The following is a 14121-nucleotide window of genomic DNA, read 5'->3' on the forward strand; positions in this document are numbered from 1 at the left end:
CCAACATTTGTTCATACAATAATGTAAGGATCACTGACACCTTGTGACTTTGCAACCCTACTTTAACAGAATCTAGAATAAATTAAATGTGTGTTTCTAAAACTATTTGCCAAATCTTAATTTCTGTGAAAATTGGTAACATTTTAATATCTGGACATGCCCTGTCATTTCAGATCTCGATTTGATATCTAAATCTAAAAGTTAATAGGAGTTGAACATTTAACAATGTTCTATTAATAGGTAATGATTCTACTCTTGCTTTTGTTGATGTGTTTTAATAACAATGAGAAAATAATATATTTTCTAATAAACGAGCAGCATCAACATGAAAGCTTCTATGAAAATTAAAATGCTTTTAATTGCAAAAATTGTAGTAGGCAATCATATTTACTCATACTTGACCTCAAATTGCTGAAGAAACATTTCATGACTAGGAATGCTAAATATGCATAAAATGTTTATTCCTTCACCTCTCCATGAACATGTTTTTTCCATAATAAATAATAGTACCGTAACTGTTTTCATATACCTCTGCAAAATGTATCTACTTACACAAAGATCTCTCTCAAATTTTGTCATTTAAGTGAGATAATGAAGAAACTCACATGAAGATACAGCATTTCTCACATAAAGGAATGGTTGCTGTGCTAAATTATTTTTTCATTATTATGAAGTTTTAACTTCCACTCAGACCATTGTTAGCAAATGTACAATCTTGATGTATTGGATGGTTAGAAATGTTACTTTTATATGTGGGAAAGTCATCTTAAATGCAACAATGACCCACATGAACTTAGAAATGATACAACCTAATTTCAAACCTAATATTATTGTCTGTGGACTATTGTATTCCTGTGTGAAGAAGAGGAGTGATCCTCTTCCCAGTAGACCATCAAAAGCAGACTGGCTGACTGGAGATGGAAGTAGCAACATGTTGCAAAAGCTTCAGTATGTGTTGTCTATATTACTGTGTGCTCCTAGAGTAGGTTACCAGCATTTACCACTTTCCAGACCCTTTCTTACCCAGACCAACTTCAATGTCACTTTGAGACTCTACTGAGTTTCTCAAACTCTCTTCATGGGAAGCTCTATATTGATTTTTGATTTATTGAACTGCTTTTGTATGCCGAAATTTTATGCATAAATTCTCACTCTCTCTCTCGAACTTGAACTCCTAATGGGTTCTGACTGACACCACTAACTCTCGGTTCCTAGAAGAGGGATTCTTTCCTTTATGGAATGTGCTTATTGCTTATTATTGTATTTTATTAATGCACATTGTTTGCTTATTGATTTTAAATAAAATTCTAATGACTAAAATGTATGGATTTAACTTGCGATTTAATAAATATGACTTACTGTAATATTTTTAATAAAACACTTTAACTCATACCAAACTCTTATTATTGATTGAAAAATAGATTCGAAATTGTGATTATAATTTAACAGATGTATTGCTCCTGATCTTTTCTGAAACAACAGCAAAGATCCATTTGCCTTGACAACAGAGTAGATACAGAGTGGGAATTAGCCTGGATGATGGTAAACCAAGGAACTTTGATTGTGAAGTGATTCCTGCTCCATCACTTTTAAAACTTTATAACTGATTTTTTCAGTTCAAAATAGCTGATAGCATATCTACGAATATGATTTGAGACTGTTAATACAACTGCCGGAGATTACTTTTTTGTTAAAGAAAAAGAGAATGGAGCATGACAGTTCTTTAAATACCTACTAATATTAAGAAACTTGAATATATGGATTACTCAAATCCCACGTTTGTTTAGATGCATTAATTAAACCTAAATTTCATTTTAATACAATTTCAAAAAAAAAAATCATGATGCCATTTACACTGATTATGAAATTCTTACCCAAAAGGAAAAGCTTATACAGTATTTACAAACAGAGTAGCCCTGGAACAAATATTTACTTTTCTTATTTGGAAAACGACAATAATTTCTTTAGAAGATATTACAAAAGCAATAACTTCAATTACAGTCTATCACATTTTCCTCGCCAATGCTCACCCTTTCCTTAGCCTTCACCTCTTTCCTCTCTGTTCTCTGTCCTCCAGGCTCCTCCCACTCACCTTTCCCAAAGAGTAAACACAGAGAAGGCCCTAGGCAGGCTGTGTGTTTAAATAATTTTGATTTGGGCTTTAAAATAATTACAATGGTCAAAGGTGGGGCTGGCCTATAGGGCAGTCCAGCTGTGCCGAAAGGGCTGGTCTGACTGATCGGTGTGTGGGTCGGTTTTTAAAGTTGATTTACCTCATATTAAAAAATATGTTGCCTATAGCAAGCTGAAATCCATGCAGTCGTTCATACCTTACACAGGGCTTTAAATGGGTTGAAGAAGTCTCTAAAAGAGGTGTGGCCTTAATCATTTCTCCTTCATGTCACAAGATCCTTGCAAAACATTTGTACAGCATAAAAAAAGTTCAAAACAGCCTCAATTTGCAAATACAGGGCACTTCTTAGCTATTTCCTTCACTAATGGTGGCAGAGCTTTAAGTGGGATGAAAAAACTGGGGAGTCTCTCAAACATGTGTGGTCGATATAATTAAGGTGCGGCTTAAAACATGTAAACAAAAAATCTGTGCTTAGCATGGACAGCCGTGCAAACTGGTAATTTGCTGCTTCTGTTATTGTATCCAGATATATAATCCAACAGGTAACATTACACCTACAACAAGTCAGGACTATTGGTGCTGCCAATGGTTGTTAGGTGCATAAGATAAATAAGCAACAACTATGGCTTTGTTGTATAGAATTTAGAACATTCTTCAGTTCTGAAATGGCGAGACTTTGAAAGAACTACAAGTCTCTTTAAAGTTAAATCAAAGGCAGTGAAGGGTGCTACTGCTGCAGACCTAAGGTTTTTGTTTCCATCCTGAGGGTGAGGACAAAAATGGAGAGCCCGATAGAGACCCACTTCAGCACCTGCTTTTTAGGACTGCCGATGCTGAGCACCGGCAGGTTCCGGCCTACTTAAAGCCCTGAATGGGGGGTCACTTATCTTGATGCCCGGGCCTATTTTCAGACCCTGTCCGACACTGGGCTAGTTGGGTCCCCTCTCGCCTCTGTTCCCCTGTGACACTGAACCGGCTGCACAATTGATGGCTAGGGTCTTCTCTTCCCGGTGGAATAAATATATTCGTTACTGAAATGAGAACGGCATATTTGAAATGTAAATCTGTATATCTAGGTTACGTTTGTTATTTACTGCAATTCGCCTTTCGTATGTTTGTAAACCCTCAAGCGTCATTACTCTTACAGTGTGTAACTAAGTGTCGAGTCCCCATAAAGTGCAAAATTGTTGTGTCGCAGAAAGCCTTTGAGACTGGCCTGCCTTCAGGTGCGCAACACCCATTGGGCTCACCAGGCTTCAGCTCCCCGCCGTTGTGTGCGTCAGCCCAGGCAGAGACAGCTTCGCGAGCTGGCGGCCGTCTAATTGCAGCTGCACTCGAGTACTGCACAGGTCTTTAAAAGACCATCTACTTGTTAATGAGGCTTTTGTTGTGTTTTCACCCCTTCTTAGAACCACCCTACCTATGGCTGGAAGAATTAGCCCCCCCAAATCTTTTTCAGCCCCCTTGAAATTTGTCTCTAGTTGCCCGCCTGCCTGTCTTCGACTAACATTAGGGATTTACATTGACAATGCTATCGGTTTATGACAATTTTACATTTTTCTCTCATTCCCAAAAGCCGACTGATGGTGTGGTTTTTTGTTAGGTCTCGCATAGCGCTGCAGCGCATGTGCGCCGCTCGCCTTGTCGAGAGCTAATGTTGCCACTTTCTGTGCCGAAGGGAGACAGGACATGTTACGCGCCCCGACATGTGCATGTGCACGGCTCGCCTCATTTGAGCACAACCCTCCTGCCCGGCGATTTCATGGCATCAGCTTGTCTTTCACTTGGGCCCGGGTTTGCTTTGCATCTTACGAGGGAGTGCAGGGCCATTAACTGGCGGTGCTCACTGTTTACTTGTAAGGATGAACCCCGCCTGACAGCTGCATAAATCACTGCGAGATACCCCTGATAGACTGCAGCATTAGACTTTGTTAAAGACCACCCAGGTTGATTTCAGAGGCGGCCTGCAGAGGTAATGTACATCACCACAGTGCAGAATGCTTAACCCCTTTTTACCCAGGTTTTTTTTTACAGGTCGGAATCGACCTTACACTGAAATTCAAAACACTGCAGTTTGACCATAAGCCTTGAACAAGTGCTTAGCTGGGGTGTTGAATGAACGAACAATGACAATGTAATTTCTCATTTACTTTAGAAAGAATCATTTTAAGTGGAACCTTTGCCTTTGTTTATCCCCTACAGATTGTGGAGGGTTCGCAAGAAAGGTTTTTCGTTTTCGGGAGGCAAGCTAAATGATAGAAACTTCTTTCCAAACGCGATCAGGAATTGTGTCAGTTTGTTTGTTAATGCATTTCAGGATATTGTGGAGAAATGGGACTGAGAGTGCCACTCCTATTTTAGGAGAGTGGATGTTTTACATCAGTTTTCCTTCATGTACAGAGCAGGGTGCTATATTCCATTGCTCTGTACGTAAAGATGATGTCATGCCACTAAATTTACTCACTGCAAACATATTTGTTTACTTGCGGTTATTCATGTAGCACTTCAAAAAAGTCCGAATTGTCTCCTCACATTGCCATAGACCCTTATTGCCATGGCACCACTCCTAAAACAGAAGTGTCAGGAGCTAAATTATCAAATGCTGTCACGTCACAGGACGTAACATAATTTGTTATTTTATTTGCAGATTTATATAGCGCGAGCTCGACCGTAAGGTACTGGAGCGCTTTACATGAGCACAGGTTACGTTATATATTCAGGCACAGGGAGATTACGTGATTTGCCCAGAATCACAGGATGTGGACGCGACCCGAGGCTTGAATCTTGGTTTCAAGCACCAAAGTCGGCAATCAAGCCGACGGACCACATCCTCTCCATAGGATGGGATGCCTTCCCTTTGACTTCATGGTAGGGCGCCTATAACAATCTAAGAGTCAGTGTTTTCTCTTTCATTCTAAGGATTTTTGTTTAGTCACTTAAGGCCCGATTTGCAAACCTTTTTGCTTATCTAAGTATCACTTGCTTCATCATTACGTGCTGCCCGGATTTAAGAGGGTGAAAAACAGGGACCAGAATTACCAAGATTTATCACCCCCTAATTATGCACATTCCGAGTTCTAGGCTCCCGAATGGGGATTAACCTGCAGAACTCTATTTTTCAGGGTCATTTTATGCATGCTTTCCTGGATTCCGAGACTGCTCTGCTCACATTTACCACCTACTGTGAGACAAGCTGGAGGGTGTGAGGGGCAGATCAGGGTCGGACTCTGCTTGGAGGAGTCTTCACGGTTCTATCCTTCATTGTTCGGCTGTTACTATTAAAGGGGATCGCGTAGGGGCCTGGGCAGTGGCTCACTATGCACTCTGCCTCTGAATCAGGGCCCTGGAGATTTTAGCAGCTGTGTTTCTACACCTGGTAAATTGGGCCAATATCCCCGCACCTAGCAATTTCATGTTCCAGAAAAACAGCTCACCCAGAATCAGCTGGGGTGGGCATCACCCTGGTTGACCATGAAGTAGAACCTAAGTCGCACAAAAAAACATTTGAGTGCATACCCTCCCAATGTTGGTTCACAGCGTAAGAAGCTGGGGAATTTCACACTTGCAAAGGGCATTTGCGGAAGTGGAAATCGAACCAATAAAATGGATTTTCTTCATTGTTAAAGTAGCAGTAGGAGTGGGCTTGTGGACATTGCTGTGCGAACCTACCTACTAAATAGGTAAACACCCACAAATGCATAACATCGCAGGTACAGGAATACGCCTTGCAGGCGGTTTTCCACACATGAGAGGCACACAAACACAGATTTTTGTAACTACGATGAAGTAAACTGTTTACCTCTTTTAAAGAAATGAAGGTGTTTCTTATCCTTGTGAAGATTAACCCTTTCTCCCCGACCTTTGGGCAAGGCTAGGTCAGTTTGTAACAAGCATTTGCAATGCAATAGGTCTCGCATCTATGCGAGTTTGAGCTATTGCCATTGTAAATGACATTACCTTATATTTATGTTTTGATTTTAAAAACATAATTAAAAGGCATTTTTATTTAACATGCCAATAGCTTAAAGTCTCGCAAATGCGATACCTATTGCATTGCAAATGCTTGTTGAAAATTATACACAGGCAACTTCGACGTGCCCATTTTTGAAAAAATTAAAACTATCAATGAAGGACTGGAAAGAGACATTGGAATTGAAAAAAACACATACCAATAACTAGCACAATAATCGAAATACATAGAAACAGCGAACGTATAACTGCTCTTTTTTTATTGAATTGATTCTTTTCTATCTATTCAATACAAGGCCGGCATATACAATATATTGATGCGCAGTACTGTCTTGCAATGTACAATTATTGAAATCGCCGCTAGGTGGCAGTGCTGTACTTACAGTGGGTGATGTGGCCGCCGATAACAAGGGCAGAATCCCTCCACAAGCAATAATGATGTTGTCAACCATCTGGGATATGAGGTGAATTGTGTTGTGTACAAAAATAATATTTTCATTGCTATTGACAAAATCCATCACTGACTTTGTGGAATGGCTGGAAATAAATGAAACACATAATTAATTACCGGTGTAACTGTCACGCCTGACGGCAGACGAAAGCGAGCTACCCAGAAGAAGACAAATAAATAAATACTATGAACATCGGGATTTTTTTGTGTAAGTGTAATCTTCAGTAAACGTGCGAGGGTGTGACTGCTTTGAAACAAAATTGCTACAATTCTACGTAAAACGCCTATTTACAGTTAAAAATAGTTTATTAATCCTCGTCGTGCGCGACGCAGGACGGCCAGATAGATCCATGCCACGTTTTCACGAAACCACTGGTTTTCTAAATAATTTCTGCCTCAATAACACATACAACAGAGAACAAAATACACCAAGGGTTCACAACTAAAGTTGGATTATCAGATCCATATGCCCATAACATCAAAAGTAGTACAGTTCATGTAAATGGAGACTGCTCAGAAAGTCAATGGTATAGTGAAAAGCTGCCATGGGTCTGGTCATCCTGAACCTACCTGGGACACCACTGTTTTATATATATATATATATTCAGTAGACGTGTAAATCTAATATGAGACAAAATGATCGAACCAGGTCTTACCCAGTATTGCACAGTGGGCGCCTGGTCCTGATAGGAAACACCTGAAATGCAATACTTATAACTTGGACCACTTCTACTGTGTTTACATATACTGGACACCCTCATCCCTGAACGTAATCAGAATGCAAACAGAACTGCGTCTTAAGTCTGAAAACCCACAAAACATGGGACAACTTTGGCTGCCAGGGCAGGGATTGGGTAAGAGGCAGAATCAATGCCGCTGCACAGCGGACTACCAAAGGAAGAGAGCCCTAAAATGCAAGAGGCAGCCTCATGATATCGGATACAGGATGGGGACACTGCAGTTAAAATAACAAATGCCTGCAAGTATTGGACTAGCAAAAGTGCTTTAAATGGGCCGGTACTGCCCGGTACTGAGTAACACCACTTTATTTATTTTGAGAGGGAGAGTACTGGCACTGCTCAAGAAAAACGTAATACTTTTAATTGGAGAGTACCGGCACTTTTCAGAAACAAGGTACAGAGGTACAGAGTGCCTGCAGTTCCCATTTTCCATTTCAAGCGCTGACTAGCAGTGATGGGCAGGCTAGCTTTAATCACTGCAAGCCAAAGCCTAACTCCAGGCCGCTCATCCATTTCTGCCTCTTCTCATTGGTGATGGACAGGTCAGGCACGCTCTCATTGGCTGAGAGCACACACTTAGTCTAACTGAAGGGTGAGTTTAAGCAGCAGAAGGGAAATTAAGCCATCTCTATAAAATATACATATTTCCCTTAGTAACTTTAAAATGAGACTATTCCTGGTCCCAAAAACAAAGCATAAAAGAAATCTCCGAATCAAGGAAAGCAATGGGGACCCAACAAGGGGAATGAACAGTACAACCAGGCTACATACAGATCGCAGTACCCACCTCCTCCAAACATGCACATCTGTTTCCAGAGCGAATAACAGGTCTGTCAGGAGCCTCTGGTGCATGGGCGACCACTTGAACTCTGGGATCCGGAACATGGTTGTCCGCGGGCCCGGGCTGAACTGGCGCCTCTGCTCCTCGGTCATTGGCATCCCACGGAACCCCAAGTCCACCCTCAGGTCTCGGTCATGCTGCGCCATGGAGCGGCCTTGTACTGCCTGCAAGAAAGAAGAACATGGTGGTCCTTTGGTGTGAATAGGGATCTCACCATTAAAGGTCAGTGGTCTACATTATTCCTTTAGCAGCTCAAGAAGGATTATGCAGAGTAGCTCAGAAGCATGGAAAGTCAGGCTCTAGTTAGACTAGGAACAACAACCAGCCCTTGCACGTTGCTGCTCGACCGGCCCCAGGAGCAGGTGAGGGGGGCCTAGTAGCACTGCTGCAAAACCGTCCCCCAGTAATAAAACCGCCCCAACCGGTACAAACTGGGCCTCACCCTTACAGCCCACCAGGGAAATGCACAGTGCCCGCTACGTCCATACCGGCCCTATAGACGCATTAGTGAAGAGAAGTACAAATGACGTTAAGGTGGCGCTATGAAAACTCTATGTATACAAGTGCTCTACACATTTCATTAATGTTAACAGGAACATAATGCAACACAAAATAACTAACTACATATGTTCATACCGTACAATAATATTTTTCATGCTATCAGCAGTAGAGGCTGCTACCGGACGGGGGTGGTGAGGCGGGTTGAGCAGAGGTGGTGGGGGAATGAAAAAAAAAAACCTAAAAGCACTCACCTGGGTATGGTCAGCTGCCGCCTCTACTCCATCCCCTTCTTCCTGTCACGAGTCCCAGAGGCAGGAAGCACCCAGCCACCCCAAAGCCAATCACAACGCTGCTGCCACTAGGACAGCAGCATCGTGATTGGTCTGAGCTCCGCGGTTCGGCACTCAGACAGGGACTGGGAGCCAGCCGTTGGAGAACATACAAACTGAGCATGACGGTTTGGCCGGCCCAAGACGGCTGGCCAAACCATTATGCGCACTTAGAGAGCGCCACCACTCCTCACCTCTGCTCTGGCCAGCCCCGCCCACTTGAAACGAAGCCACTTCAGTAGGAAAAAGAAAATGATAATGTTTTCCTTTTGAACTGCTTGGAGAGCAGTGGGGTGACGCTCCTCCACCTTAGCGGAGGAGCTGCCGCTGGCTATCAGAGATCCCAACACACTAATAAGCAGCCTCTGTGTGCTCTGATTGAAGGCAGAAAGGAGAACATTGCCACACCACCAGCGGTGCTTGTTGGCATCAGTCCCACTTAGTGAATCACACACTCTGGAATATCGGAACGATGGAGTATAGATGAATGACGAGTTAACTGGCACAAACCGAGCTACACAGCAATCAAATGTGAAAATCCATCATGAGTGGCGGTTCAATGGAGAGGGCAGGGTACAAAATTAGAAAGGGATGTGGTGCTTGCAAGAATAAGTGGAGATAAGGTTGGCCGGTGGGGGCAGTCCTGGGGTGGAAGTTAGAGTGCAGGATGCCAGGGTACAAGTGGAACACAGGAATTCGAGCGTGTCTGTCCTATGAAAGTTTACACTGCAACAAGCTGAGATTTCTTGCCACTTACGTTTGTTCCACACCACATGTTGGTTGCAGTGCATTTCACCCAATTCCAACATGCATATGGTTCATGGATTCCAGTCAACCATGTTGAGAAATATGTTTATCATCAACAAAGGTGAGAGGAGTTGGCCTAACGGCTAGGGCGGTCAATTTCGAATCTAGGGAGCTGGGTTCGAGTCTTTGGCAATGACGCTGAACATCCTGCCTGTTATTCTGGGCAAATCACGTAATCTCCCCGTGCCTAACACAAAAATAAAAATAAATGTGGCCTCATGTAATGCAACTGGTGCTATGTAAAGCACTCTGATACCGAGTTCAGGTCAAGTTTGCACTATATAAAACTCTGTAAAACAAAAAGGGGTGAATCAAATGCTCTGGTTCTCAATTAAATACCTAATTTATGATAAACATCAATGTGTTGCGGGTTACACATCACAAAAGGCTGCGCATGTGGGTAAGAAGCGGATTCCTTTGAGAATATATGTAACTTCAGAGAGAGTGATCACCATCTAGCAAGTGAGCCCTACACTAGGCAAAGGATGCACACTTAGCATAATCCTGTGTGCCCATCCAACTCAAATACACCTTCTACCCCAGCAGCTGAATGCCTACTGGAATTTAGGATACCCAAATCCTGCCTTTGCAGGTACGTTTCAGATCAGTGACCTAAGAATGGGTCTTCAACCGAGTCCACACCTCTCCCTTGCTCAAGCCAGGGTCATCACCGCAGTTTCTTACAAGCCTGGTGATACGTATGTAAACTTCAATGGGATACAACCCTGCGAGTTAGTAATTGTACACTTGCATAATATTTTCTAGTCTTAAAAGGTACCCATTGCCTTTTTGCCTTGGTGGTGAAAGGAACTACTTTGTATTCGGAATGTACTCTTGTAAAGTAGCAGAATGCCAAACCTTAAAGGTACGTGAGCCAATGGCTAATGTGGGCTAACCCATTTCCCCATGCTGTAGGGGGCAGAAGAAAAAACGTATTGACAACAACAGACCAATGAATGAATGGGGCTGGATTAAAGTGCACCTCTGTCCGTCCGTCTTTTTATTGTAATTACAAAAGGCTTGCATGTTGTATGGGAAAATCATATACGTAATACCATACTGGAATTACCAAAAGCTAGCGGTACCATAGTTTTAGGTCACAGTATCACTGTAATATTCAGAATCTTACCCTGATGCATGGAATGACCATGAAAACCAGTATTTGACACAGATCCATGCATGTTCTTCCTCATTCCAGGCAATTGAAATAGAGACACTTCACATAGTTTTTCCTAGTGAAATCTACGTGGAGAAAAGTAGTCAAGCTTATAGGGTTTCCGCATAACTTGCCATCCCGATTAGACTGGTAATCAGGATTTCATTTGTCCTCATAACGAAGAACTTAGAAGGAAAGAACTAACATTTGGGTTTGGATATGTACAGATGTATATACTAGCCAAGTATTAAGACAATTGAACAGAAGTGTTAACTCTGGTTTGTCAACAGAAGTTCCAGCGTTACCAAATGATACGAGAAAGGAAGGGCTATATTTAACCTCCTAACAGGGCAGGACTGGCCGTAGCGGGCACCGGGCAATCCCCCAGTGCGCTGCATGGGTGGGGGCCAGTTTTGGGCCCCTGGGGGCCAATTTTGTTACAGGGCCTTTTTTGCAGCATAGCTGCAAAATCGGCCCTGTAACAAAATCGGCCGAAAACCGGCACTGGCAAGGAGCTCGGCGGCACCCCTAACCCCCCCCGGGGGGGGTTGGGCAGGGGGGTCTGCCGACCACTTTGCCAGGGCCGGTTTTGGTTCCCACTCCGGCCCTGCCTCCTAACCATAATTATTTAAAACAGACACTTAATTGACAATATCAACACCAGCAGGATTAGTTTCAGCTCAAAGATGGGCCAATTCATGGAACTAGGGATATATAAAAAGCGCTCAATATAACTAATTGCTGAGCTGAGTTACTCCCACGCTACTGCACTTCAAGAGGGGCCCTCTGAGACTCTGTAAGTTTCACTCTGGGGCACCAGTCTGCTTTCAATAGTAACTTCAGGGCCCAGGGTCGGAGTCCCCCTGTTCTATAATGGTGGCTATAACATTTTCATTCATGTTGTGGCCAGTCAAACAGATTTCTCTGTACATTGGGACCGAAAGGGGTGACAGCAAAAAAAACGTCTTGGCCAATCAGAATGCTCTAATTTTTTTTAACTGCGGAACCACAGGAGTACCGTGGCAATCCCATAAGACCAATGGACTAGAGATCACAATAATTAAAACCCTAATTTCTCAAAAATGGCAAACCAGTCTTACACCAAATCACAAAAAGCATGTTTTCTGAGTAAAGATCTAACTTTATGGAAATTTGGAATAATTGTGTTCAGTTGTTTTTCTGTATTGCTTCCCAAGATTCCAATGGGAATTACCATGAGAAAAAGATGTTTTGGACCCCCTTATTTTCTCAGCCTCGCTTGACAGATCACCCGAAAACTGTCCAGGAAGGAGCAGAAGTAAATGAAAATGTTTGAAGAATTGTTCACAAAACTTTCCCAAAACTGCGCCAAAGTTGTTAACAAAACAAAAAATGCTCTTCTAATGGAAACTGTGACCTAACGTATAACTGTAGAGTGGAGACCACCACTGTGTTTTATATTGTCAGTAGAATAGAGAAAGAATTTAAAAATACTTAGATAAATGATAGCAGATAATATCCAGTTTCAAAAATGCACCTTTCAGGACTGGCTCCTTTTATCCGACTCACGCACAGTCGCACACCCTATGAAGAATGCCTCTACCGATCATTTCAGCTGTAACAGATAATTACAAATTCCTCATGTTCCCTTATTACTGAAGATCCGTGAGACTGATCACAGCCAGCTTTAAGCTTTACCGGAATCTCAGATGATTTACTATTGGTTTCTAGATTCAACATGGGTAGGAGGTGGCACTCCTTGATGGCTCGGCATCCATCTTTGACATTCCTGGCAATAATCCACCTCCTACGTACGCACAGCTACGCTCAATCACTCTCTTCTTTTTTCTAGATGTATCTGTAGATATTTTCTTGCGTGATTATTTAATGAGAAGGAAATGATTGGTTGTTGCTATAAAAAGAAACACTATTTTTCCCAATGATAATGGACACAGGTTCTTCTCCATGTCTAAACCTCTGAAAATAGAGACAGAATATATTTTGATCTATTTTAGGTTATTTAAAAACTGAAATACCACTTGGGTGATACCAGATAAATGATGTTCATCTTAGAAAATAGAATAATACAGGGACCATCTTTACACATGATAAGTCACTTGGTTATCCAACCAGTCAACCATCTTTAAACATCTTTAGCCCATTGGTTAACGTCGTCAGGGGCAGCAATATTTTTAAAAATTTCTGTTCATATTGGAATTAGATTTAACTCTTCTGATAATTAGGATTTCATCCATAAGTTAGACATGGGAAACTGAGAATGACTTCATCAGTCATAATGTGTCAAAAATAAAAACGTTTCACACTGCTTAAGCTTGGACTGGGGGCCATTTTGGCTTTTTAAAATGATTTTATCATTCCATCATTGCTAACAGCAATATTATAACAGTAAAATAAATCGCAATAGCACGGGCAATATGTCAGCACTAACCTGTTAAGGGCAAGATTTATTGGCTTTGCCATTGCTTGCCTCTCTGTTTTTTTTTAGCTTACTTCTTACTTCACCTTCTCTGTGACTGGCTAAATAAAGTAACTTCCAGACTGCTTAAAAATTAATCCTATGGACTAGTTCTGGAGCCATTTTGGATGCACTTTTTGTTGTTTTTGTATATTCTGTACATTTCAACTACTAAAAGGTATCCGGTACAACTAGAGTCTTTATTTTGACATAGCACAGTGTTGATTCTGTGAGCTAGCGCCCTTGCTAGGCCCTTTGTGCGTCATGCAGGAATCTCGTACTCTGTGTTTCAGAATAAACTGAAGAAGGAAGGGTTCTACTCTCAATAGTATTGTATCAAATGTGAACATAGGTGATGCTAGCACAGTCAAGACTACTTCATATTTGCTCTGTATCACTACTGAATGATTAAATTGTGGCGTCTAAATTAGAAAGTCGGGTCAATTCAATTCGCACTGTTCAGGGTGTAAAATTGTTTTTCATAAAGGGTTCAGTTATCGCTCAAGTTGGTCTGGGACTGGACAGCATTAGGCAGTCAGTCCAACCTCCAATTAATGCCTGTACTCCTCTCCATTACCACCATTATTTTTCACCTGCGCCCAGCCTTAATTTGAGATGGTGGTTGCTGGTGGGGGACACTGCACTGATTGTTGGGGACCGGCACTTATTTTTCCTGATAAAGACGCTTCCTAGGAGCAAGAGAAAAACAGACAAGGGGAAAGAAGGAGAAAGAGAAAG

General features: G+C 42.0%; 1 protein-coding gene across 7 annotated transcripts in view; it reads right to left on the minus strand.

The window, feature by feature from the left end:
• NBEA (neurobeachin) overlaps positions 1-14121 on the minus strand; it is a 1820918-nt gene that overhangs the window by 1152235 nt on the left and 654562 nt on the right. For all 7 annotated transcript variants that reach the window (XM_086935110.1, XM_086935108.1, XM_086935109.1 and 4 more), the window contains exons 23-24: positions 8082-8299; positions 6487-6640 (exon numbers count right to left, since the gene is read on the minus strand). In XM_086935110.1, coding sequence (XP_086791236.1) covers positions 6487-6640; positions 8082-8299 — 372 coding nt within the window. The remainder of the gene's footprint in view (positions 1-6486; positions 6641-8081; positions 8300-14121) is intronic.

The sequence above is a fragment of the Lissotriton vulgaris genome, chromosome 8, assembly GCF_964263255.1.
Source record: "Lissotriton vulgaris chromosome 8, aLisVul1.2, whole genome shotgun sequence".
Taxonomy (NCBI): Eukaryota; Metazoa; Chordata; class Amphibia; order Caudata; family Salamandridae; genus Lissotriton; species Lissotriton vulgaris.